This window comes from Osmerus eperlanus, chromosome 1 (genome assembly GCF_963692335.1).
Source record: "Osmerus eperlanus chromosome 1, fOsmEpe2.1, whole genome shotgun sequence".
Lineage (NCBI taxonomy): Eukaryota > Metazoa > Chordata > Actinopteri > Osmeriformes > Osmeridae > Osmerus > Osmerus eperlanus.
In genome coordinates, this window is record NC_085018.1 from 17,426,230 (window position 1) to 17,449,662 (window position 23,433).

Below are 23,433 nucleotides of genomic sequence, written 5' to 3' on the forward strand. Positions count from 1 at the left end.
TGTATTACGTAATCAGAGCCTACATCAGCGCTCCGCTTATCTTGTCCCTTTCCCTCACCTACGCCTGTCTTTCAGGGGGACAAAGGAGCGACGGGTATGAAGGGAGAAACGGTATGTTGATGAAACTGATTGGTTTTCAGTAAGGGTGAGGGGAATAAATGGGACTTTCTGGGTTGATACAGTGGTGCTGACGCTCTGATGTGGTGCTGACGCTCTGATGTGGTGCTGACGCTCTGATGTGGTGCTGACGCTCTGATGTGGCCTTCAGGGAGACCCAGGGGAGGACGGAGCACCAGGAAAACCAGGAACAGCAGTGGTGAGCCCCCCCGCTCCACCTCGCAGTGAGGAGCCATGCGCTCGGAGGAAAGCCCATTCTATTAAAGAGCTAGAATGTGAGGGGAAAGTGATTCCCCTCTGTGTTTTTGTCTTGGCAGGATGTGCAGAAGGCCTTCTCCGTTTTTGGTATCCAGGTCAGTTGAACCTTCTCTCTTCCAGCTTTACAACCAATGACCGGCCCGTGCTGAAAACCCTAATATAAGCTAGCATATGCAGCATCTGGAAGGTCACTCCCCCTGACCTGATCTCTGTCTGAGCAGGTGCGAGATCTGAAGGTGTTGGTGGACAGGAAGGAGGATCTGCTCAAGCCTGTGGAGGTCAAGCCTGAGAAGGGCCATAAAGGAGACAAGGGCAGTCCAGGCCTGACAGGACCCCTGGGGGCAGACGTGAGTGGGCTCTCAAAGAGACATTAACCACACGCTATCTGCCATTTGCATGTTCATTTCTATACACTCAGTTTGTGCATTTACATGTACTCACTGTACATTACTGTATGGACATATATGTACATATGACCCTTACGTATGACTCTGTCATGGCATCGAGTATCAGCAACTCTCTTCTCTTTCTGTTCCAGGGTGCACGAGGGCTACAGGGGGAACGGGGTGTGAAGGGAGAGCAGGGTGAACGAGGGCCCACCGGGTCCCAGGGGCCTACGGGACGAGCCATCGGAGAGAGGGGACCTGCGGGACCCCCAGGGCAGGCGGGAGAGCCGGGCAAGCCTGGAATACCTGGAGTCCCTGGGAGAGCCGGGGAACTGGGGGAGGCTGGACGACCAGGAGATAAGGTGGGAGGAAGTAATGGACCGTGCGGAGGAAGAAGAAAACACAAGTCATTATGGGATGGAGGAGGAAGATTTGTGCAGGGGTATTATTAATAACTCTGTATGTTCTTCAGGGTGAGAGAGCAGAGAAGGGGGACAAAGGAGATTCTGTGAGTATTGATCTCTGCAATTACCATAATAGTTATAATCCCACTCACAATAGGAAAAGCAAAATGGCTTGTCCTCTGGATGTATAGTATTTCAACATGAGTATTTTACAGGGGAAAGATGGTCTGAATGGAGTGGTTGGTCCCTCTGGTCCAAAGGTAGTACCCTTTGTACTATAACTCCTAAGCTGTGTTGAGTGTCGTATGACATGGAGATAAATGTGCACTTGTGTGTGTTTAGGGTGAATCTGCAGAAGGACCTCTTTCTGGTGTGCCTGGCCTCAGGGGTCTTCCAGGGGTGGCAGGGCAGAGGGGAGAGCCTGGCTCCTTAGGACCACAAGGACCCAAAGGAGACAAGGTGAGAACCTTCTACTATATCCATACTGTACTGTACTTACAGTATTGCAAAAATCTGGATAATCAGGATACGTAAACTGGCTATGTGTGTGTGTGTGTGTGTGTGTGTGTGTCCAGGGTTTTGCAGGGTCTCGAGGGGAAAAAGGAGACAGAGGAGAGGTTGGAGAAAAGGGGCGTGATGGCTTCCAGGTGTGGTTCAGTCCTCAAGCATTCTAACATGTTGACCTGAACACATGCAGTGTGGAGGAAGAGGGATGTTCTGTACAGTGAACACTGATGTGTCTGGATGTTTCCAGGGCCCAGCAGGAGAACCTGGCAAGCTTGGTCCCGATGGGAAGCCGGTAAGAAGATGGGTGTGGAGGAATAGGCCAAAACATGCGGGCTCATTCTTGTATTGGAGATAATTACACTTACTTATATCATATCATTATTGATACACCGTTTATAGATGTATTATAGTGCCATGTGAAAGGCTGTCATCTGAAATACCAACACATTTGACATATTGCAAAGTATTTCAGTTTGACATTGTCCTGTATTCTTATAGTTGACCTGTGAAATTATTTTTGGCAGCAGTGATACGACTTTGAAGGAATGTAAGCCTGCAGGTCTAGTAATGCATTGACTGATGCTGTCGATTAATGATTGACTGATGCTTTGTAGATATGTCTACATGCAAATACTACTCACCTGTGCTCTGGGATTCAGCAGAACAGCACCGGTCATAGAACCTGGACAGCTCTCCTTCCCTCCCCCTCTATCGCAGGACTGCAGAAACATTACGCAGATCAGTTGTCGTGTTATCAGTCAGCCAAACACACAGTAGATGAATGACAGACTCGACAATATTGTGAGCACTCAGTCTTGACATTTGCAAGGAGACTGCAGACACAAATGAAGTGACAAAGAGGACGTGTATATGGAGGTATGGAGGGGGAGCGATAAGAGGTGGAGAATGTTTCTCACACGTTTCATTTCCTTCCAATGCTTGGAGCAGGGTCTACCAGGGCCAGCTGGTCCTCAAGGCCGCCCAGTGAGTAATAGTAACGCAGCATGGCAGCCCTCTCCAGGGCAGGAGCCACGTAAGAAAGCCTGGGGATTGGCTGCGAGCGCTAGGCCGATGGAGCTCTCTCTTTCCCCTCTGGGCTGAGGCCAGCTACGTAGATCCCTAGACTGTAACCTTTTGCAGCTCTGCCTCTAACTCCTCACTGTCCTCTCTCATCTCTGCTCCATCCCCCTCTCCACCTCTCCTTTTTCTTCTCCCCTCTCCTGTCAATCACCCAACTTTCCAACTCTTCTCTGTCCCCCTCTTCCTTACCTTCCGTCTTTCTCTCTAGGGCCTGCCTGGGTTCCCTGGAGTGCTGGGCAGACCGGTAGGTTCTCTGGGCTTCACGCTGGCTGGCTGGCTGCCATGCTTCTGATCACTAGGAAACTAGATTGGAGGGGACCGGGAAAGGGACAGTTAAAGCTGCCCAAGGGTGCTCTATGTGTGTCCGTGTGTCAAGTTGTGTGTGGTTGATGTCTGTGGGCTATGCAGTGGCAGCACCCTGCCCAGGAGCATAGCAACAAACTGTTTGTATTCATGTCGCTACTTTATATGCTTCAGTATTTGGTTGAGGTTTTTTGTCTCTTAGTGAGTGGATCTGAGATGAGCGTATGCCTGGTGATAGGTCTCTCATGAAATATTCACCCAGCCCCCCCATCCCCCAAGGAGCAGAATGTTTCATGTGCAAATACCTGTTTGGTTGGAGAGATTGAACAAGAGAATTCACATACCATTCAGCAATGTAGCAAATAAATCAATCAGACACAATAGTGCAGCCAATACTAAATTGATGACGAAATTGAATTCCAAAAGCTCTTTATTCATTTGCTTCAGTCGGCTGTTTGAGCATGTGGCTGTTCTTGCTTTATGTTGGCCTCTCAGTGATATAATGTGTACATCTACAATGTCTTTGTATTATGTGTTGTGTTTTTGGATGTTTATACATTTTGGATGTGCTTCTGTGTGTTTGTTCGCGTGCAGTATGTGTACAGCATGTATTTGTTATGTACTGTGTAGACAGGTATGTACGGCCTTATGTTGTGTCGTGTACATGTCTATTTACAGAATACATGGATTTCTACGTGTGTCCTGTTGTATGACGCATGGGTGTGTGTTCACTGTGTATGAGCCTGTGTGTTTGAGTGTTTTAATATGTGAACATGTTCTTATCTCCTTTTTGCAGGGAAACCCAGGAGAAACTGGAATTAGAGGGCCAACTGTAAGTAAGACACACACACACACGGAAACACATTGACACGCACACATAGCTCTGGGTAGTTGTGATGCAGTTTATGTTTGCAGGGTCCGATTGGCACTAACGGGCCTCCCGGGCCACCAGGTGTGAAGGTGAGTAGCTGGTCTGTCTGTTTCTTCACAACCCACATACCACATTAGTATGGCAGCTGGGTGAGAATACTGCTGGTCCTCTAGTTGTACAGCAACAACATGGTCTTACAGAGCTCCAAATGACAGATACATGAAGGGTCTGAGGTCAACATGGAGGTTTCTGTTTGTGTTGTGTTCCCCAGGGTAATCAAGGAGAGCCCGGAGTTGGTATTCAGGTGACACTGTGACGAGCCCCAGTACTCACACACACACACCCACACACACAAGCACACACACACAAACACAGACATAAATCCATAATATATGAATCTCCATGATTATCAAGCCTCTTCTCCTCTCCAGGGTCTGCCTGGTCAACAGGGAAACTCCGGCCTTCCTGGTCCTCCAGGCCCCCCAGGAGCTGTGGTATGTCATGTCCCATGTCTGCAGCACTGTCTATCAGGGACTAACCTTTTGCCCTCACCCGACACACATCCAACCTCACACTATTAACTCTGCTGTCTACAGGCCCCGTGAGGTCTGTGGGATATTTCATATGGTGTTGTATATGGTTGGGCTGTGCCCCATGGTTTATCCCTGAGTTATTGCTTCATTGTGTTTTAATGCTGCTCTGCTTCTGTCCAGGGTCCACATGGCCCCCCTGGACTATCAGGACAGGTGGTAAGTACAGCACAGCCCAGGGAAGCTCATTTCACAGAGCCAACAACTACACCATCACACTCCCCCCCACAGCACAGCTCTCCACACCTCAGCCACCGACACACAGCAATTGTGGCTGCATCTGTCTCTGTATACTGTAGGGCGAAGGGGGAAAGCCGGGGGTCCCAGGAAGAGATGGTGTGCCAGGAAAAGAGGGGACACCAGGACTACCAGGAAAACTGGTGTGTGTGTGTTTCAGAGTGTGTGAGTGAGTGGCTGTGTGTGTGTGTGTGCACAGTACTGTGTAGCATATTTGTGTTCAAGGTTATCCTCTTATACCTCCCCTCCTTATCCTCAGGGCATCGCTGGATCAATGGGCTCCCCTGGTCTGAAAGGAGAGCAGGGGGACAGTGGCCCCCCAGGGAAGGTGAGTGGGTGTGTGTTTTGGGGACAGTGTGGTGTGTGTGTTTATGTGTGTGTTTATGCGTGTGTTTGTATGTGTGTGTTTGTGAGTGGCTGTGTTTGAAAAGTCCTATTCATGAATCACAGCTGCAAATGACAACTTCCTTAAGGGAATGACTCATCCTCTCAACCCCTTCAACCTACAGGATATGTAATCACATCACTTCAAAGACACACGAGATGTATTGTAGACCCTGGATAGTTGGTATTGAACTGTACAGTAATTGTACTGTAATGACGTTGTTGTTTTTTTGTCTTTATTCCAGTCTGTGGGCGGACCACCTGGACCCAAAGGACAGACTGTGAGTTATTTCCAGGGTTACTGTAAAAAATACTGCGGAGCATCATTTTAGTTTTGAGGGTATGGAAGCTGTCCTAGCTGACTTGTGATTGGTGGCAGGGACTTCCTGGTGTGACATTGCCTGGAACAGTGGGAGAGAGAGGACTGGCTGGGCTTCGTGTAAGTCTGACTCTACACAGTTTCTAAATCATTTGCTCTCTCAGGGATTCACACGCACTGTACTTCATGACAAAGAATTGATGTGAGGAACATTTTCTTGACAAAACTTCGTCCGTCTAGGGTGAAAGAGGAGAAAAGGGGCCAGCAGGCATCAAAGGAGATAGAGTGAGTAGTTTATACTGCATTCCAATCTGACAAACCATTTTAAGAAAACAGTTACTGTGACAAAGGTCAACGAAAGCTACATCTAGAACGTTTGTCTTCCTGGAATAGGGAGTTCCTGGAGATAATGGAGATCCTGGAGAAGAGGTTAGTTACTGCCTGGCCTCATAATAAGTCTGTCTAGCAATTACACATACTGGACCAGTACAAATACTTTCAAACCCAGAAACAGCCATGCCTCACCCTCTCTCCGTCTCTGTTAGGGGCCCAGAGGACCACTGGGAGGCAAAGGGGACAAGGTAAGACCCAATGGCCCACCCTGCATATGCTGCTCTGGGTGTGTTGGTGAGCCCACCTGGGCCCCAGATCTGACTGGACCTGGTGTGTTGCAGGGAGAGAGAGGAGTGGGACTCGCTGGACCTCCAGGTCAGCCTGGACCCAACGGACTGAAGGTGAGCATACCTTGATTGATTGATTAATTGAGTTCCCTCCTATCTTGTATTGTGTGTTTCTTGATGTTGTGTGTTGTGTTGTGTGATACCATGGTGATACCATGGTGATACCATGTGATCCCATGGTGAACCTGTGTGTCTGTGCTCCAGGGTGACCCAGGACTGCCAGGCCCAGCAGGGCCCCCAGGACCGAGGGGACTAGCTGGGACTGCTGGTGTGGCTGGAGTCAGAGGAGAGTCTGGAGCCCCGGGACCCCCTGGACAATTAGGAGAGAGGGTTAGAGAAGACTTGACCCTCCTACACAAGGCTTGATTGCTTTAGCGTACAGTGTGTTGGAGTGAGGCAGTGAATGTGTGTTTATGCGTATGTGTGTGTGTGTGTGTGTGTGTGTGTGTGTGTGTGTGTGTGTGTGTGTGTGTGTGTGTGTGTGTGTGTGTGTGTGTGTGTGTGTGTGTGTGTGTGTAATAGTAGCAGAGAGATAGTGTGTGGTGTGGGTGTGAAGTGATGCAATAATGGCTTTTATTTCAGGGACTCCAAGGCTTCCCAGGTCAGGTGGGCAAGTCTGGATCTCCTGGTCCTCCAGGGCCCCCTGGACAAGCAGTAAGTGGAATTACCATTATGTGTGTTTTGTGTGTGCGCGCGTGTGTTTCCTAATCGTTATATTGTTTTTTGCTCTGTCTAGGGCATCCCAGGTACAGATGGAGTCAAAGGTGACAAGGTGAGTTTGTCTTCAGAGAGACATACAGTAGATATACAGGACATTCTCCCATCATTTGGACAACGTACATGTATCTAGTAATGACACCTTCCTGTGTGTGTCTGTCCTATCAGTGAGCATGTATCTTATGAGCTCTATTGCTGCTTGTCAGGGGGAGGCTGGAGTGGGAGCGCCTGGATCTAGAGGAGAGAGAGGAGACCCAGGTCCCAGGGTAAGATGGCCGCCTCCGCCACAGACGTTACGTGGGCTTTATTATAACACACGCTTCTCCTCCATAGGGGGAGGGGGAGCATGGGACTGTTTGTCTCAGACACTCTTTGTTGTGTGTTCACTATACTCCTTTTGTATTCTCATGTGTTTGTCTGTTCTGTTTTCAGGGGGAGGAAGGTCGCTCTGGTCTAGACGGAGACAGAGGATCCACAGTAAATATAAAGAGCTTTATTTTCAATTGTATTTGGGGAGGCTGTCACTCAGCACGCCCTAGATCTGGCTCTGCAGCCCTCCCTGCTTCTCTGACTGAGGGGAGACATCTGCACCTAGTCAGCTCTCCAAATCTTTCTCTCTCTTTCTGTCTGTCCAAAGGTCGGTCTCTCGCTCTGTCCACCTCCACTTCGCCAGAGTTATAGCCATAATAAAGGTTAAAAGGATTGTGACGGTGTCTTTCTGTGTAAAGGCCACTTTGTCTTCTCAGCTCCTGATCTTGTAAAAGTACACTGAAGTAGCTCTCCTCCATTAGTTGCCTGGTAACCCGTAGAAGAGGCATGGTTCGTTGCCATTTACCTGAAGGAAGAGACTGTATATTTAAGTGTGCTGTGATGGGTCATTTTGATTTGAGAATGGTTATGATGTTGTGCATCTATGTACATCAGTCATCATGTGTGTTTATTAGACTGCGGTTTGCATTGATGATCAGGGCTATATGCAATGTGTGTGTGTGGGTGTGTGTGTGTGTGTGTGTGTGCGTGTGCGTGCGTGTGTGTGCGTGTGCGTGTGTGTGTGTGTGCGTGTGTGTGTGTGTGTGCGTGTGTGTGTGTGTCTTCCTCAGGGCTCTCCAGGGAGCAGAGGAGAACGGGGAGAGAAGGTGAATATTTCTCCTTCTTTTTTCCCCAACGCGGATGTGTCACCATGCTTCATCTGTCCCCTGAGCATTCTGTTCATGAACAATTGTGAATCTCCTTGTCATGCCTGACTAGTGAGCCCTGCTCTCAATTTTTTCAGGGGGAATTGGGGCCACAAGGGGACAAAGGAGAAAAGGTATGCATTGAAATGCCGAATGTGATCAAGGCTGTGTTTGTGCAGCCTTGTGTGAAATAGAAACAAGCGCAAGAAATAGATATAATGAAAGAGGAAAAGTAAGAAAACAACAATGAAAGAAAAAAAAACATCTTTCGTCTAGACGAAAACAAACTAAGAGGCCGTTTAAAGGGGGTTTTAATAGTGAAGATGCGTTTTAGAAGTGAAGAAACAACTTGCAGAGTGAAAGATACAGAAGGCCCCAGTGTGAAGACCTGTGTATGAGAGCAGTGCTCTTCACTGGACTGCTGTTATCCCCTACAGGGAGACACTCTTCTGGTGGGGGGACCTCCTGGAGAGAAGGGAAACAAAGGAGAGACCGTGAGTAAGACCCAACCCTCACTATCTACAAGGCATCCTTGCACAGTAGGGATTAATACTCGAGATGGTTGTGCTTGTTCCAGGGGGACCGGGGGCCCAAGGGGGTGCAGGGGGAGAAAGGTGTGAAGGGTCAGGAGGGGCCCACTGGGGAGCAGGTGAGTTTGGAGGAGGGCGACTCCTTTCACAGCTCACTACTCAATGTGTTGATAACATTCTGAAGAGGTACAATGTAACTGTGTGTGTGTGTGTGTCCTCAGGGTCTGAGAGGGGAACCAGGAGAAAGGGGCTCCACAGGTTTCCAGGGGGCCCGTGGCCCAGGAGGACAGAAAGTAGGGTCCCGATTCCTACATGACTGAGGATGTTGTGTGTGAATGTATTGTGAATCTCCATGCTGTGACTGCCATGTCTTTAGGTTGCCTGTGGTAGAGTGTTAAAGGCTCAGCGTGCCACAGCTCTCACAAGGCTGTGTCTCTTTGTGTCTGTAGGGAGAGGCAGGCCAACCTGGGGTGCCCGGAGAGTCGGTCAGTCTTTCTCTATTCCTGTCTCCTCGAGCCAACATGAACGCACTTCCATTACGCCTCTCTAACCCTCCCGTGTGTGTGTGTGTGTTCAGGGCTCAGCAGGGAAGGACGGTCTGTCTGGAATGAGAGGCGAGAAAGGAGACGTGGGGATTACTGGGATGCGTGGATCCAAGGTGTGTAGAGCAGGTGGCGTGTGCGTGTGTTCATGAAGTGAGCCCGTGTACGCTCCTCTTAGTGCGTGGGTTGACGCTCCCCTCCTGACGTGGAGAACCTTGAGAGACGTCCTTCATGCTCCAGTTCCATCCCCGCAGAGGGCCCCGCGGCCACGGGCCTCTCATCACACCTGGCTGACATCCCCGCAGAGGATCTTTCTGACTTTAAACCTAAAATGATCTTCCATACTCCCCATGTCGCCTGACACGAGAGGGTGGTTTTATTAGGGTACATCTGGGACACTTCCCCCCTCTCGACCTTCCCTTGGTTTACCACTGCAGTAGCTGCTAACTCTAACGCTGTGATGAGGAGTGATCTCTGTCACACATACGGAGAGATGACCTTGCTGTCGACGGCTATGATGTTCTGTCACAGCATGCTAATCTGGGTTTAGAATGACTAATCCAGGCGGTACAGAATCTACCCACTCAGACTTCGCATGGGGCCCGAAACACTTTCATTTTCCTTCATCTCCCTCCAGTTTTTGTTCTCTCAGTAATCACTAGGTACTTGTGTTGGGATTGTACTACTGGGATCTGTTTAAGGTTAGATATGGTCCAAATACAATCCACTAGTTTGTGCGCTACATTCACTAGTGTTAACTACTGACAGATACCATTTTACAGAGTGGCAGGCAATGATGATTCACCTGGTGAATAAGACTGGTGTGTGTGTGTGTGTGTGTGTGTGTGTGTGTGTGTGTGTGTGTGTGTGTGTGTGTGTGTGTGTGTGTGTGCGTGTGTGTGTGTGTGTGTGTGTGCGTGTGTGTGTGTAGCAGCAGAATGAGTGACAGGTGAAAGGACTGTGGGTCTATGTTTAGTCCCACTCTGTCAGGGTAGATTGGTGGTTCGAAGCCGTCTAGCCCTCTTTGATTGACAGGGCACTTCATCTGCTTCTGTCATTGACAACTCATTGGTTTCCAGGGCGACCGAGGAGCAAAAGGGGCGTGCGGAGCGGACGGACCCAAAGGAGAAAAGGTGAGGGAGAGAGACTGGGAAACAAGCTGGAAGGCAGAAGGAGACAAAGGCCAGAATGAATACGAGGAGATGCCTGTCGAGATAATAGAGAATATTATCATACCGTTTTCATATTAAATCGCGACACATCTGTCTTTGGATAATGAGAAGATTGAATGAAGTTAATGTGGGTGGGGAGGTGAAGCGTGCACCATGACCTGTCTGCCCGTCACCTCCACACACCAAAGATTCACAGCTGATGCTGATGGACTCATGAGGTATCTCTCAGTGTCTCTCGTGGGCTCTTCTCCTAGGGGGCTGTCGGCATTACGGTCGCCCCACACGGTCACTTCTCTGTCACTTGTCTGGCTTGTCTGTGGTGCTAATGCTCCTTGTGTCTGTGGTGCTAATGCTCCTTGTGTCTGTGGTGCTAATGCTCCTTGTGTCTGTGGTGCTAATGCTCCTTGTGTCTGTGGTGCTAATGCTCCTTGTGTCTGTGGTGCTAATGCTCCTTGTGTCTGTGGTGCTAATGCTCCTTGTGTCTGTGGTGCTAATGCTCCTTGTGTCTGTGGTGCTAATGCTCCTTGTGTCTGTGGTGCTAATGCTCCTTGTGTCTCTGTGTCCAGGGTGACGCTGGCATCCATGGACGCTCAGGCCTGCCTGGGAGGAAAGGGGAGCAGGTTGGAATCAGTCAAAGTCACACCATTACAACCTGAAGACAATGGCACTGTATCCCATTTTCAAGGTTGGTTAGTCACCAGGGCTGATTAGGGTTGTGTGTGTGTGTGTGTGTGCGTCTGTGTGTCTTTGTGCATGTGTGCATTTCAGGGTGACGTGGGGCTCATAGGGGCTACAGGATCTCCAGGGAAGGAGGGACTCATCGGCCCCAAGGTATCTGCCCATATCTCCAGTGTGTTGTGTGTAGGTGTGGGCATATTCAACAGCACGGAGTCTGAACAGTGAAACAGACATACTTCTATGCAGGGCGACCGTGGCTTTGATGGAGTTGGAGGAAATAAGGGCGCTCATGGAGAGAAAGGTGAAAGGGTGAGTCTTACCAACCATACCATTATAGAGAAGATAACCAACTTTACGGTGTGTCACCCCACTGAAGCTGTCCACTGAATGCCACTGTTAACCCTCTCTGGGGATATGCAGGAAAAGAGAAATGTTCTTGATATGTAGCTGTCCTTTGTTCTGTGTGGTGGCCAGGGCCCCGCAGGTATCCCTGGCCCCCCGGGCCCCAGGGGAGTGGACGGAGTCCCTGGTCTTAGTGGACCCCAGGGCCTGGCTGGAGCTAAAGGCCCTGAAGGCCTCCAGGGACAGAAGGTATAATCAGCAGGCTGATCATAAAACTACAATTTTCAATGTTCAGTGGTGTTATTCCTCCTATATGCTGTGTGAGTTCACGTGTGTGTGTGTGTGTACGTACGTGTGTGTGTGTGTGTGTCAGGGAGAGCGTGGGCCATCTGGGCCAGCTCTGGTGGGTCCTCGTGGGATCCCTGGGATCCCAGGAGCCATGGGTGAGCAGGTGAGTGACTCTATACATGTGTCCCTACCTGGAGAGGGGGATTTGCCATGCATAGTGTAGTCAGGTGTGTACCTATTCCATCATTTGCTTTGCTTAGCTGGGATCAAACATAACAAAGAACACAAGCATCATGAATCTTTCAGAATCTACCTATGACCTCTATGAGGGTTTGGTTGTGTTTGGTAAGACATGTGTGTGTGTGTGTGTGTGTGTGTGTGCATGTGTTTGTGTATGTCTTCCCAGGGGGAGATCGGTGCAGATGGAATGAAGGGAGACAGAGGAGAGCCAGGCCTGACGGTCAGTGCCAGACGTCAGCCCAGAGGGGCCTAAACCTGGTCTCAGACCAGCTCACACACACTCACACACTGTGCCAGACGTCAGCCCAGAGGGGCCTAAACCTGGTCTCAGACCAGCTCACACACACTCACACACTGTGCCAGACGTCAGCCCAGAGGGGCCTAAACCTGGTCTCAGACCAGCTCACACACACTCACACACTGTGCCAGACGTCAGCCCAGAGGGGCCTAAACCTGGTCTCAGACCAGCTCACACACACTCACACACTGAAAAACGCTGATACACACACACACTGACAGACGTGCACACACACACACTCGGCTGTTTATTCCTCTCACCCTCTTCTCTGTGCGTACAGGAGGATGAGATTCGTGCATACGTTCGCACAGAGATGAGTCAACACTGTGGTGAGTCTCTCAGTCATCTTCTTGTGCCAGGCCTGACTGTATACTGTTACACTGCTGTCCTCCAGATGAGCCTCAACACGCGTCTTCAGTGCCTCAGAAGCATCTGCAGGGTGCTAATACACTGATGAATGTACTTTGATGTTTTCTCTCTCTCTCTTCTTCCTTCCTCTGTTTCAGCTTGTGGAGGTGAGTGAGAACCAAATATGGAACAGTGGGACTTACTTTCATGATTATCATTTTCATGTTGGACCAAGTTTGGGGATTTTATGTGTACATTGTTCTGTCTGTATTTTTTTGTATTGTGGGTAACTATGTATGTGTTTGAATGTGCCAATGTTCTGGTGGAGGCGGTTCTGCTAACATCATTGTAATCTCCTACTGACCAGCTTGGTTGTTCTGTTGTTGTCTTTTGGTTATTGTTTCTCCCGCTGGTCACTGCCCCTTACCTCCCTTCCCCCTCTCTCCTCTGATCACCCTTTTATTCCTCTTCTACCCCGTAAACTAATCCTCCATGTTCTTATGCTGCCTCTCTGTCCTATATATGTCTCTTCTTCTTGGTCCTCCTCCTCCCCTCCTGCCCCCGTATGGTCCTCTCAGGTCTTGCCCCAGACCCTAAGCCCCGCCCAGGTGTCCAGTCTTTCAGGGCGGGGCCGGCACCACAGCGCTCGCTGGCCCAGATGGGCGAGGAGGGTGAGTGTGTCTGTCTGTCTCTCCTGCCATGTCTGTCTGTGTGTGGAGACCTTTGAACTCCAGGGTGGTTTTCTGGTCAAGAAAACAGAGGACTCCTAACTGTTACTGTCTTCCTGTCCGTCTTAAGTGTATACTCTGTGCAACTCTAACACAATATGATCATGTCCCGTTTGATTCTCAAAGATTGTGTTTATAACTCAGGGGACTTACCCCACCTAGTAAGTCCTTATACAATTCTAGCCTTAGATTCTTAGTTAGGTTCCTGGTATGGGAGGGTAAGGGGATGGTAAGTTAATATAATGGTAGCATATGGTGGGGTCATGTTATGGTAAGTTATAGTCTCCTGCCCCCATTCCTCCATGTCTGGGTGAAATGGGTTGAGGGGGTGTGACCGATGTGGCGCCTACCTGTGTTGCAGGTCGTGAACTCCGTGTGGTGATGAACACCAACGACCCGGACTACGAGCATATCTACTCCATCGAGAACTATGATGACCCTCTGGAGGAGATTGTCCTCTTCACCCCCAACATCAATCAGAGCAGGGGTATGCCTCCTCCTGCACCACAAAACACCACACCACACAGCCCTTCATTCGTAGGCCACGCTTAACCTAGCTCAATCTTTTAACCTCACCCCAGTCTCACACACTAGTCTGCTGCTAAATACAGTTGCACACAATTTCTCTTGTGTACAATATATATCTACAGTACCAGTCAAAAGTTTGAAACCCTTTTCCCATAAAGGGGTCCAAACTTTTGACTGGTACTGTATGTATGTGTCTAGTGTGTGTTTGTGTCCTGTGTATGTTTTGTGATGTGCTGAAAATGGTCACAAAATTGGCGCATCTACCTGTTCATATAACCGAGTAGATAGATTTATTAGTGAGTGTTTGTGTGTGTGTGTGCCTGTCTGTCTGTTTAATGCGTGTCGACAGGTGAGGTTGTCAAAGTTTCTTCCTCGACTGGTGAGGCTGTGAAAGTTGTGCCCCAGAAAGCTGTGGCCTCTCAGAAAGCTGTGGCCTCTCAGAAAGCTGTGGCCTCTCAGAAAGCTGTGGCCTCTCAGAAAGCTGTGGCCTCTCAGAAAGCTGTGGCCTCTCAGAAAGCTGTGGCCTCTCAGAAAGCAGACAGACCTAAGAGAGACCTGAAGGGGGAAGGTAAAGTCCACCCACTAACTCATCTCCAGGGTTCAGGCTATGATGGGGTTCATACCGCATCCCACCTCCCTGCATGTGGTACTGTATAGGGGCTACTGAAGCATGATGGGTATGCTTACATAGGTGGAACACATCATTCAAGAAGCACGGCAGATTAATGAAACATGCTAAGTTTGACCTTACAATCCCTCATTGCCTGATAAATTATTTTGAATTATTTTTATGAAATAGAGATGGATGTACATTTACTTCATAGGCTTGTGTGTTGCTGCTGTGTGTGCATGTTTATTACCAACTAATATATTCCAAACATAAATCTAAAGTTAACCTTGAGCACTGCTACCACCTTCCACTGCTCCCTTCAGCCCAGTCCTGCTCATGTCTACTCTTCTCTGTTTTTCATCTCAGAAGTATTTCCTTGCTGTTATATACTGTATGTACTGTACATATATGTGTGTGTTTCTATGTGTGTGTTCAGCTCCAGTGGACCCGTGCTCACTGCCTCTAGAGGAGGGCACCTGTGGGCGCTTCACCCTGCGTTACTACTTTAACGCCCCGGCTCAGGCCTGCAGGCCCTTCATCTACAGCGGCTGTGACGGCAACGCCAACCGCTTCCTCCTCCTGGAGCAGTGTGAGAAACTCTGCCTCGGGGGCAACACAGGTAAACACACTCAACTGGACATACACACCCATGGACTTGCCCATTAAACACATTACAACACACAGAGCACCCACACTTGCACACATCCATACCAATATGGTGAACAAACCAGCACACGCACAAGCATATTTATCCCGTTTTTCATTCCAGCGACTCCGTCCGGCAGACGAGGATGATGAATAGGTACACATTTACCACCTCGTTTCCAGCTCCAAGAATGTCAATAAACCGTAGTTTTGATGTTTAAGAATATAAACATCAGCTAAAGATATATTTGAGCTGTTGATGGATCCATGTTTTTCCCCAAGGTTGATGGTTTAGATGTTTGCTTATTTATTGCTATTGCATTTCTTCAGTCAGTGGGCACACCTTTTTACCCAATGATCCTTCCATTTTAATGGTCCAAATGGTTGTTATTGAGTACTGTCTGTACATGACATCTAAATCAGTCCACCAATGTACAGAATTGTTCCACTGTTGAAGACATAATCTTTGAAGCACAAAATATTGACATTGAATTGTACATATATGCATAATTTAACTTGGGAAAAGAGTTATATATTGTTGTAGTAATTTTATTTGTATACATCTGCATGTCTACTTGACAGAAAAGGTGCTATTTTGAGAAGTATTTTTATACTGTTTTTATATAAGCTTTTTTTCTTTGGATTGGACAAATCACATGACTTAAGTATTAAACAGTTCTTATGATGAATTGGAAAATGTCATATCTTTACAATATGGATGCTAGTCCATTTGCTGCCTCGGCTTCTCTATATATAAATCTGTTTCTACCTCAGACAGAACCTGTCTTCTATCAGTTTGTGTATGTGTGTGTGTGCGTGCGTGTGTGTGTGTGTGCGGTGTCTGTGCAAGTGTCTAGTTCCAAGCTGTGCTGTAAGTAAAAGCTTTAATTACACCATAGCATGTTTTATTAATGAAGAGATTAAACGCTTATCTGGTGTGACTCATCCTCTCATGGTCTCCCTTGCTCCATGGCCTTCCTGATTTCCCCTGACGAGCACTCCTCATCACACAGACGGACATACACACAGGGAGAGGGAAACTTTATTAGAACGGAACAAAGATAATGGTGACCTGGAAGGAGAACAGAGTTATGCAGCGTGTCTCGGTTCTGTATTCGTTTTTGATGGTTTTGTATATTTTCTATCCCAAGACTTTGGGGAAAGCTTGACAACTGAACATGATTTGGAATGATTGGCTATGTGTGCTAGTTTGTGTGTGTGTGTGTGTGTGTGTGTGTTTGTGTGTGTGTGTGTGTGTGTGTGTGCGTGCTGAGCATTTCTCACACCTTTCTGCTCCCAGCCTGCCTCTCATCTGCTCAGTTCTTCTGTCTATTACTGTCAGTCAGGTTCTGAGTGTGTTTGTCAGAGTGTGCGATTGTGTGCGCCAGATTTGTCTTGTTTACTACATGTGATTCTGATCTGCTTTCCTCCTATTCATCATATAAGCAACACCTGTCATTGATTTAAGTACCCATGAACTGTCTGCTACTCACACCAGACAGAACCATCCTAGAACCATAGCCTCAGATTCTCCCTGTTCGGGGGACACTGGGGGGTCGGTGCTGGGACCACATCACCAGGGTCGGACTGGCCCTCGGGAGAGTCGGGAGATTTCCCAAACGGCCGCGGCATAATGCAAAAAAATTAAATATATAATAATAATACACAGTCGTGGTCCGGTCTGCGTTTCAAAGTCCCGGGCCGTTTTTCAGTCCCAGTCCAGACCTGCACATCACACTTGGGGTCACATTACACATCATACCACATCACAAATACCATATTTAAGCATTGTAACTTAATTATGATTCAATCTCCCTGGTTTTGTGTTTGTAATTACACATAAGCATACATGTGTGTCCATGTATGCTTCTGTGTCGGTTTTTAATTACATGGTGCAGATTACGTAGGTGATCCGCCTGTGTGTATGTGTAATTATGTGTATGCTGTTTACATGAATAACGTGCATTATATGTTCTCATTAGCTTTTCATTACTGATGACATCGGTTTACCACCCTTCCAAGGTCACCTTGGCACTACTGAAGCAGAGCTGCATTATCTTCCCATGATAATAGAAGCCATATCTTTCAGCTCGCTAGCCTTCTCTCCCCTAAGTGTGCACTTGTGCACTCTGCCACTTGGACTACTCCAATACCATGCTTTTAGGTCAGTGTCTAGGAGCATTCAGGTGGAAAGGGATGGATGATTGGATACAGATTGGTCACGTATGTAGTGTGAGATGGCGGTGCCCTCTATCTGTGTGGGCCAGTATTGAATGCATCAGTGTGTAGTATGCAGGAACACGTTTAGGAGTTGTTCATTTTTCCTCCTGACTGACCTTGACTGTTTAAAGCTGCAGGGTCTACGGTTGGCAGAACAGAGAGCGTTGTAGTAGTGTGCCAAGAACAGGACCAAGCATGCCAACAAGTTACACACACACACCATCACTCACACACACACTCTCCATATCTATCTCCCCGCCTACTTGCCTTTCAAATTAGGAGGGCTGTTGCTATGGCAATGCAAATTTGCTAGATATGCTGTTGTGTCACCCTGTAACACCCTTCTTTGCTCCATCACCCACTCAGTCAAATAATGTAACATAATGTTTATCTATGTCTCTCTCGCTCTATTTCGCTCACTGTGATGTGTCCATTCTTACAGTTTTCTATGTTTCATAATTTCAGACTCTAGTTGAGTCCTGTGGAATATGCCAGCTTCTACAAAGGCTCAGTAATGTTCTTTTATTGCATCTGTACAGTATATACTCCTCCTATACAATGCCCCAGTCAGGCTTCATCTGTACAGTGTACTACTCCTATACAATGCCCAAGGCTTCAGTCCAACTGCTAATCAATCCTCTTTGTCTGGCTGAGGGAGGAAAGGGAACAAACACTTTTTCTGTGTCCTGAAGGACACTCAACTTCAGCACTCTTAAGTAATGCAGCAATAAGCATTTATTGGTCTATTGATCGTAACCCGTTCCTCCACACTGCTTTTAGCTTCCCTCGTCTGCTCTCAGGCTGTTTCACTGTCAAGTCATGCCAATTTGAACAGGTGTTACACGCCTTTCTCCTCCTTTGCAGGATATCTCTTTCTCCGTCAATGTTTATGCATGATAGATTTGAATTTGTTGATGTCTTTTATTGCTTATTAATTGGTTATGCAAATTTAAGTGTGCAAGGAAGGTCAAGATAGTATAAAAACTACGTAATTGTAGTTCAGAAGTTACATCTAGACAGAAGGTGAGAAAAACTGAAAGTTGAAAAACGATCGGGTGTGACCTCTCCGTCCTGCGCACATACACACACTTTCCCCTTCCCATCTCTCTCTCTCTCTCTCTCTCTCTCTCTCTCTCTCTCTCTCTCTCTCACACACACAAGCTGTTTATTCTGTTTAATTCCTGTCCTCCAGTGGATAAGCTGTCCATTAGCATATTCTCTTCATTATGACACAGTGGATGATGAGCCACCTGAGTGCCAGAATGGCTCAGCATTATCTGCAGTCTCTCTGGGGCTGCTTGGGTCTCATAACCCAACATTAACATATGCCATTTCTCATCCCCACCACCTGTCACTCACCAGTTCCCTCTCCATTTCAATTTCTTCGATTGACAGCTCGTGTTTTATTAGGTTGTTTTTGTGTACAGCGTCCTGCGTCTGTCTCTGACTCACACACACACACTCCCACACTGACTTCAATTATTTCAGGACAGTGAACTGTCATTTACTTTTGGGGCTCTTTTATAGCGGGTGCCGAGCTCCTCCTAAGAGCTCTTTGGTGACGTGAACGTGAGAAGACCTGTGACAGCGTCACTCTCTCTTGCTCTCGATCTATCTATTCCTCTCTCTCGCCACTCCATCTTCTGTATCTTCCTCCTCTCTGGGCTGAAAGGAGGATAATTGAGCAGCTGAGCAGGAAGAGGAGAGTGTTAGAAAGGATCCGTCATTTGGAGATAAATACACAGAGTTGGAGAGGACAGAGGGTCCTCTTTGGATCAGACACTCCAGCCAATGGTGTTCTGCCCCTATTATCTCGGCATCTTAGGCAGGGCCAGTGTCTGGCCTTCCTAGAATGACCTCACTCTGGCCTAGACCACCATCCACTTACCCTCTGACGGATGACTCATGATCTCTTCATAAGCTAGAGCTGTCAGGAGGAGCTCAAATATGGAGCCATTAACCCCCAGTCATGCTGACCTGAGGCTGTGTTCTGACTGAGCTAGCCAGCAATAAGTAACCACTGACAGGTGCTCATTTCAAGTGTGCATATAGTCCAAAGCTCCATGTTTACATAAGTAAAGTCTGTGTTATCGAGAATGTCGCAGCATCCATCTGATTTCCAAGCATGTTTTAGATTTAGACAGAATTGCTATGCATCTGACCATCCCGTCTCGTGGGGTCATGTGGGGTGTACTAACTAACCCTAACCCTAACCACACTGTTCAAATGATCTGCTTTGAGTTGTTTGGTGGAACCGAGTTACCACCAATATGAAAAAATAAAAGTTTACCTTCCTGGAGTATGGAAACACATTAATGTGTGGTTTATGTAACCACACACAGTTTGTTATAACACCAGTACAGTAAGAGTGGTACACCAAAGCTGGGTTTATACTGGAAGATCAACACCAAACTGAATATGTACACTATTTTTGGAGGGTTTAATCACACAATGTGGGTGTCTTTTAGCAGTTCAGGGAACTTCTCTGGACCAGATAGGTGAATAATGGCACTGACCTCTGCTGACCTCAGATGGAACCTTTGAGTAAATTACATATTGATTTGTTTCAAAGAGATGTGTCTTGTAAACAAACAGTTCAACCACACTATAACTAAACTCAAACAGACACACATACACACAGACACTTAGCACTCCAGAAGACTAAATTGGAACAGCCTATGTGTTCATTAATTCAGAGAAGCTTAAGTCACCTGTGTTTTCACCTGGTGTCTATATTCCTGTTGGCATGGTGCATTACATCCAGCAGTAAAGTTTCTTCCAGTAATGAGGTGTCAGCTTGGATTACTGGACACCAGCGTAGTCTCTTTCTCATTGAACCCACTGTCCCCTGCTGTCCTGGCTTCTCCTCCCGGCCCAGGCTCAAATGTGACTATTTCCTTTGGGCTCTGGTAAAAACAAACTGAGATGCATGGGAAATGGGATGTCCTGCGAGAACCCTAACCCTCTCCCAGGACTGGGTGTGACTAAAGCATTTATTCACTGGGCAGATCGTGACGGTCACGAATGGTCTGTGGAAGGGGGTTGTCATCGTGACGTCACTCAGGTGTAATTTGAAGGTCTCTGACGTTAGTGGAAACAGACTGATGTGCAGATGAGAGGTGGAGAACAGACGGGCCTCGGCTTTAGGAGGCAGGTGGGGGAGGAGGACTGACAAAGGAAGGAGGCTGAGCTGGAGAAGAGGTCCATGGGTCACAGACTGCTCAGGGAGAACAGACTGAGAAGGTTGGAGGTGAAGGGAGAAGGAGGGAGGTGGAAGAGGAGTTTGGTGACAGGTCAGAGCGCTTCTCATCATCTAGCTGTCACCAGGTCCCCCTGTGGTGTGCTAAAACGGGACGTGTCTAGACATAAACACATGTTCACACAGACTTGGGATGGGCCATAGATGCCAGCTGACTGTGCACAAATGTACATACTAAACACAAAGACACACACACTATTGTATGGTCGCTCTAATATAAAGAAAAACTGTATTGGTCCATAACATTCAACATAATATACACATCTAGGTTTTGATGTGTACATTCCTGTGAATTTATGTTTAATGTAGACCATAGCATATATTAGGGATTGGAAGGCTTATTTTTGTCTATATTTTGTCCTTAGTCTATTGTAATGTTTTCAGGGTTTGTTTGGTTGCCATCCTAAAGTACATAGCCTTCAGGGAGCCCTGAGGAGCAGAGCTGGTCTCTAAACATCACTGTCTTCATAAGCCAAGCTCATTTCACAGCCCATTAGCCAACTTAAAACACAATAGTGAACACAAAATGCACACGTACACACTCACAGGCAGGCACATGAATCCACGCATACATGCACACATTGGGGGAAGAAAGTGCCAAATTACACAATTGTACCACCTACAAACACTATGGTGAACCATGTATTATTTTCTACAGAAGCATATAAAAGCATCCATCATATGAGAGTCATTTGACAGCACACTGATTACAGTGTACGTGTTTGCCTATACACACAGTGGTGGTGACACAAGCCGTGCCCAGCAGGTCCATGTCCATCCTGCCTCATAGATGTTAACGAGAAGATCCATTAACCTGTACTTGCCCTTCACCCTTGAGGCAGAGGTACCATTAGCCTAGACAAACACTACAGAGGTGGCATTCAGAGAGCTCTCTCTATCCTTCGCAATATCCACTGTTTATTTCTGTCTATTCCTGAGGTAAAATTAGGCCTCTGTCATAAATAATTAAATGTCCTAATTGGCTCTGGTGTGATCAAACAGCTCGTGCTGATCTTGTCTTTTGCCACATTATCTTTCCCTATTGCCGGCTTTATCCACTCTGCCAGTCCTTTCATAATCCTTTGGCTTGACCAGCCAGTCCGAGGCTCCAACTCAAGGTCACTGCCAGTGTGAGGATGAAGAGAAAATTGTGGAGAAATTTGTTACCTTTCATGTGCCTCTTTTTCTCCCCTCTTTTTTTTTATTCCCTCCATTTCACACTGCTGCCCTAAACACTTAACCCTTTCCTCTACCTTTTCTTCCTCCCTTTGCTTCAGCGTTCCAGCACCTTGGATTAATGTCCCCTTCAGTGGAAATAAGGACATTTAGAGGACACTGCTTATCTCAGAATTTCCTCTCCTTTTTGTCACTCTTTTTATCGCTCTCACATTCTCACTTTTTCTCAAATCCACCCTCTTCTCCCACGTTACTGCTTTATGACATTTTCAACTGCTTCAGTGTCACTTTTATTGTCCACTTCAGCTGCCCCCCCTCTCTATCTGTCTCTTTCTCTCTCTCTTTATCTCTCTCTCTTTATCTCTCTCTTTCTCTCTCTGTCTCTCTCTTTTTATCTCTCTCTCTATCCAGACACTAATAAGGTCAGCTATGAGATCCCTGTCAGTGGTTCCTTCAAGGGCAGGGTGAGCTGTGGCTGAATGTAAATCAGAGTTTAAGCATATCCTAATTTCATTCTCAATGCGTTTATTGACTTGCTGCTTGAAATTAATTTTTAAGTCCTTTGAGAAAAGTCAATAACACCTCAGTTGGAAAGACAGATCATATTTGCCCTTCCCAGCTGCAGTGCAGATCTCTTTATAACGCAACTCCTGAAGTAGAGAAACAGATAATACTGTTATAACCTGAGTGTTTGCTCTAGAAACAACACCTAAATATGTTCATCATGAATATGTGGTTCTGCTCACAGATATACTGTACATGTGTACATACTTCCCTGTGTATGTACTGTCTATGTTTGTTTGTTTGTGCTTGGGTGTGTGTGTGTGTGTGTGTGTGTGTGTGTGTGTGTGTGTGTGTGTGTGTGTGTGTGTGTGTGTGTGTGGCTGTAGTGTGTCCTAAACTTCCTCTCTTGACTGAGCAAGTGCCAAAGCAGTAGACAGGTGAGATCTCAGGTCTGAATGTCAGGTCCGGTTTACAGACACTGCTGCTGGTCACCTTTCATGTTCTGATGGGTAGGTGGTGCTCAGATTTCTAACTACCAGACAAACTGTCAGATAGGGCAACAGGACTCACTAACCACCACACAATATGGTAAAACAATGATGCAATACACAACAAGCACAACATGTAATGTGTATACTGCATGTAGGTTTATGTGCATGAGAGTATGGGAGTGCTCCTGTCGGTGTGTGTGCCTGTGTGTGTGTGTGTGTGTGAGTGTGTGTGTGTTCATAGCCTGGCTGAAGGAAACAAGCGTATGGTGTGTGGGTGTTTGGCAGGTCTTCCTGATCCCTGGCTCATTCTGCATTTGTATGCAACTGTTTTTACCAAAGATGCACATCGCTAGTGAGACCAGTTCCCATTTGTTTGTCTTCACCAGGAAGTGCAAGTGTGTGTGTGTGTGTGTGTGTGCGTGTGTGTGTGTGTGTTTGTGTACGTGTGTTTGTGTTTGTGTCTGTGTGTATGGAAGTGGCAGGATTTACAGGAAATTCGGTACTGGACAGACAGGGAAATAGCATTAAAGCTTGTTAGTGTACCAGTGCTCTGTACCGGTACAATACAGCAGGGGGGAGGAGCAAGGGAGAATGTCAGACACAACTAAGGTGTTGCAGAATCCAATTAAATTACCCCGACCTTGCCCTATCCTTTTCCAAGAATCTTTCGGTCTTGGTAGAGTCCCCACACCCCTTCCCCCAACCCCCTCCCTCTCTCTTTATATTTTCCTCTTTACCTGTCCATTCCCCACTGTTTTGCAGAAATGCTGCTGTTTTCCGATCATCCCTGGCTGTGAGAAGTTTAG

At 47.3% G+C, this 23,433-nt stretch overlaps 2 protein-coding genes across 3 annotated transcripts in view; both read left to right on the top strand.

The window, feature by feature from the left end:
- The window catches only part of col7a1 (collagen, type VII, alpha 1), a 41,047-nt gene extending 28,292 nt beyond the window's left edge, over positions 1 to 12,755 (top strand). Inside the window, exons 70-114 of the mRNA XM_062465170.1 lie at positions 76 to 111; positions 269 to 316; positions 435 to 470; positions 597 to 722; positions 914 to 1,123; positions 1,234 to 1,269; positions 1,381 to 1,425; positions 1,508 to 1,624; positions 1,741 to 1,812; positions 1,920 to 1,964; positions 2,961 to 2,996; positions 3,852 to 3,887; positions 3,971 to 4,015; positions 4,198 to 4,230; positions 4,358 to 4,420; positions 4,640 to 4,675; positions 4,816 to 4,896; positions 5,013 to 5,081; positions 5,383 to 5,418; positions 5,517 to 5,576; positions 5,697 to 5,741; positions 5,850 to 5,885; positions 6,002 to 6,037; positions 6,131 to 6,190; positions 6,341 to 6,466; positions 6,719 to 6,790; positions 6,873 to 6,908; positions 7,060 to 7,119; positions 7,286 to 7,330; positions 7,954 to 7,989; positions 8,127 to 8,162; positions 8,466 to 8,522; positions 8,606 to 8,677; positions 8,780 to 8,851; positions 9,008 to 9,043; positions 9,136 to 9,216; positions 10,180 to 10,233; positions 10,839 to 10,892; positions 11,041 to 11,103; positions 11,197 to 11,259; positions 11,425 to 11,541; positions 11,666 to 11,743; positions 11,987 to 12,040; positions 12,399 to 12,447; positions 12,625 to 12,755. Coding sequence (XP_062321154.1) covers positions 76 to 111; positions 269 to 316; positions 435 to 470; positions 597 to 722; positions 914 to 1,123; positions 1,234 to 1,269; positions 1,381 to 1,425; positions 1,508 to 1,624; positions 1,741 to 1,812; positions 1,920 to 1,964; positions 2,961 to 2,996; positions 3,852 to 3,887; positions 3,971 to 4,015; positions 4,198 to 4,230; positions 4,358 to 4,420; positions 4,640 to 4,675; positions 4,816 to 4,896; positions 5,013 to 5,081; positions 5,383 to 5,418; positions 5,517 to 5,576; positions 5,697 to 5,741; positions 5,850 to 5,885; positions 6,002 to 6,037; positions 6,131 to 6,190; positions 6,341 to 6,466; positions 6,719 to 6,790; positions 6,873 to 6,908; positions 7,060 to 7,119; positions 7,286 to 7,330; positions 7,954 to 7,989; positions 8,127 to 8,162; positions 8,466 to 8,522; positions 8,606 to 8,677; positions 8,780 to 8,851; positions 9,008 to 9,043; positions 9,136 to 9,216; positions 10,180 to 10,233; positions 10,839 to 10,892; positions 11,041 to 11,103; positions 11,197 to 11,259; positions 11,425 to 11,541; positions 11,666 to 11,743; positions 11,987 to 12,040; positions 12,399 to 12,447; positions 12,625 to 12,641 — 2,721 coding nt within the window. The 3' untranslated portion in view covers positions 12,642 to 12,755. The remainder of the gene's footprint in view (positions 1 to 75; positions 112 to 268; positions 317 to 434; positions 471 to 596; positions 723 to 913; positions 1,124 to 1,233; positions 1,270 to 1,380; positions 1,426 to 1,507; positions 1,625 to 1,740; positions 1,813 to 1,919; positions 1,965 to 2,960; positions 2,997 to 3,851; positions 3,888 to 3,970; positions 4,016 to 4,197; positions 4,231 to 4,357; positions 4,421 to 4,639; positions 4,676 to 4,815; positions 4,897 to 5,012; positions 5,082 to 5,382; positions 5,419 to 5,516; positions 5,577 to 5,696; positions 5,742 to 5,849; positions 5,886 to 6,001; positions 6,038 to 6,130; positions 6,191 to 6,340; positions 6,467 to 6,718; positions 6,791 to 6,872; positions 6,909 to 7,059; positions 7,120 to 7,285; positions 7,331 to 7,953; positions 7,990 to 8,126; positions 8,163 to 8,465; positions 8,523 to 8,605; positions 8,678 to 8,779; positions 8,852 to 9,007; positions 9,044 to 9,135; positions 9,217 to 10,179; positions 10,234 to 10,838; positions 10,893 to 11,040; positions 11,104 to 11,196; positions 11,260 to 11,424; positions 11,542 to 11,665; positions 11,744 to 11,986; positions 12,041 to 12,398; positions 12,448 to 12,624) is intronic.
- Positions 12,756 to 12,892: 137 nt separating this feature from the next.
- si:dkey-117n7.5 (uncharacterized protein LOC559444 homolog) lies at positions 12,893 to 15,666 on the top strand. 2 transcript variants are annotated; one of them, XM_062465133.1, is made up of 5 exons: positions 12,893 to 13,143; positions 13,556 to 13,681; positions 14,072 to 14,290; positions 14,769 to 14,951; positions 15,102 to 15,666. In XM_062465133.1, exons 1-5 carry the CDS (start codon positions 13,032 to 13,034, stop codon positions 15,125 to 15,127), a joined length of 666 nt encoding a protein of 221 aa, XP_062321117.1. In that variant the 5' UTR covers positions 12,893 to 13,031; the 3' UTR covers positions 15,128 to 15,666. The 2 variants fall into 2 exon arrangements, with proteins under 2 accessions (XP_062321117.1, XP_062321126.1); XM_062465142.1 differs by having other exon boundaries at positions 12,893 to 13,137.
- Positions 15,667 to 23,433: the final 7,767 nt, after the last annotated feature.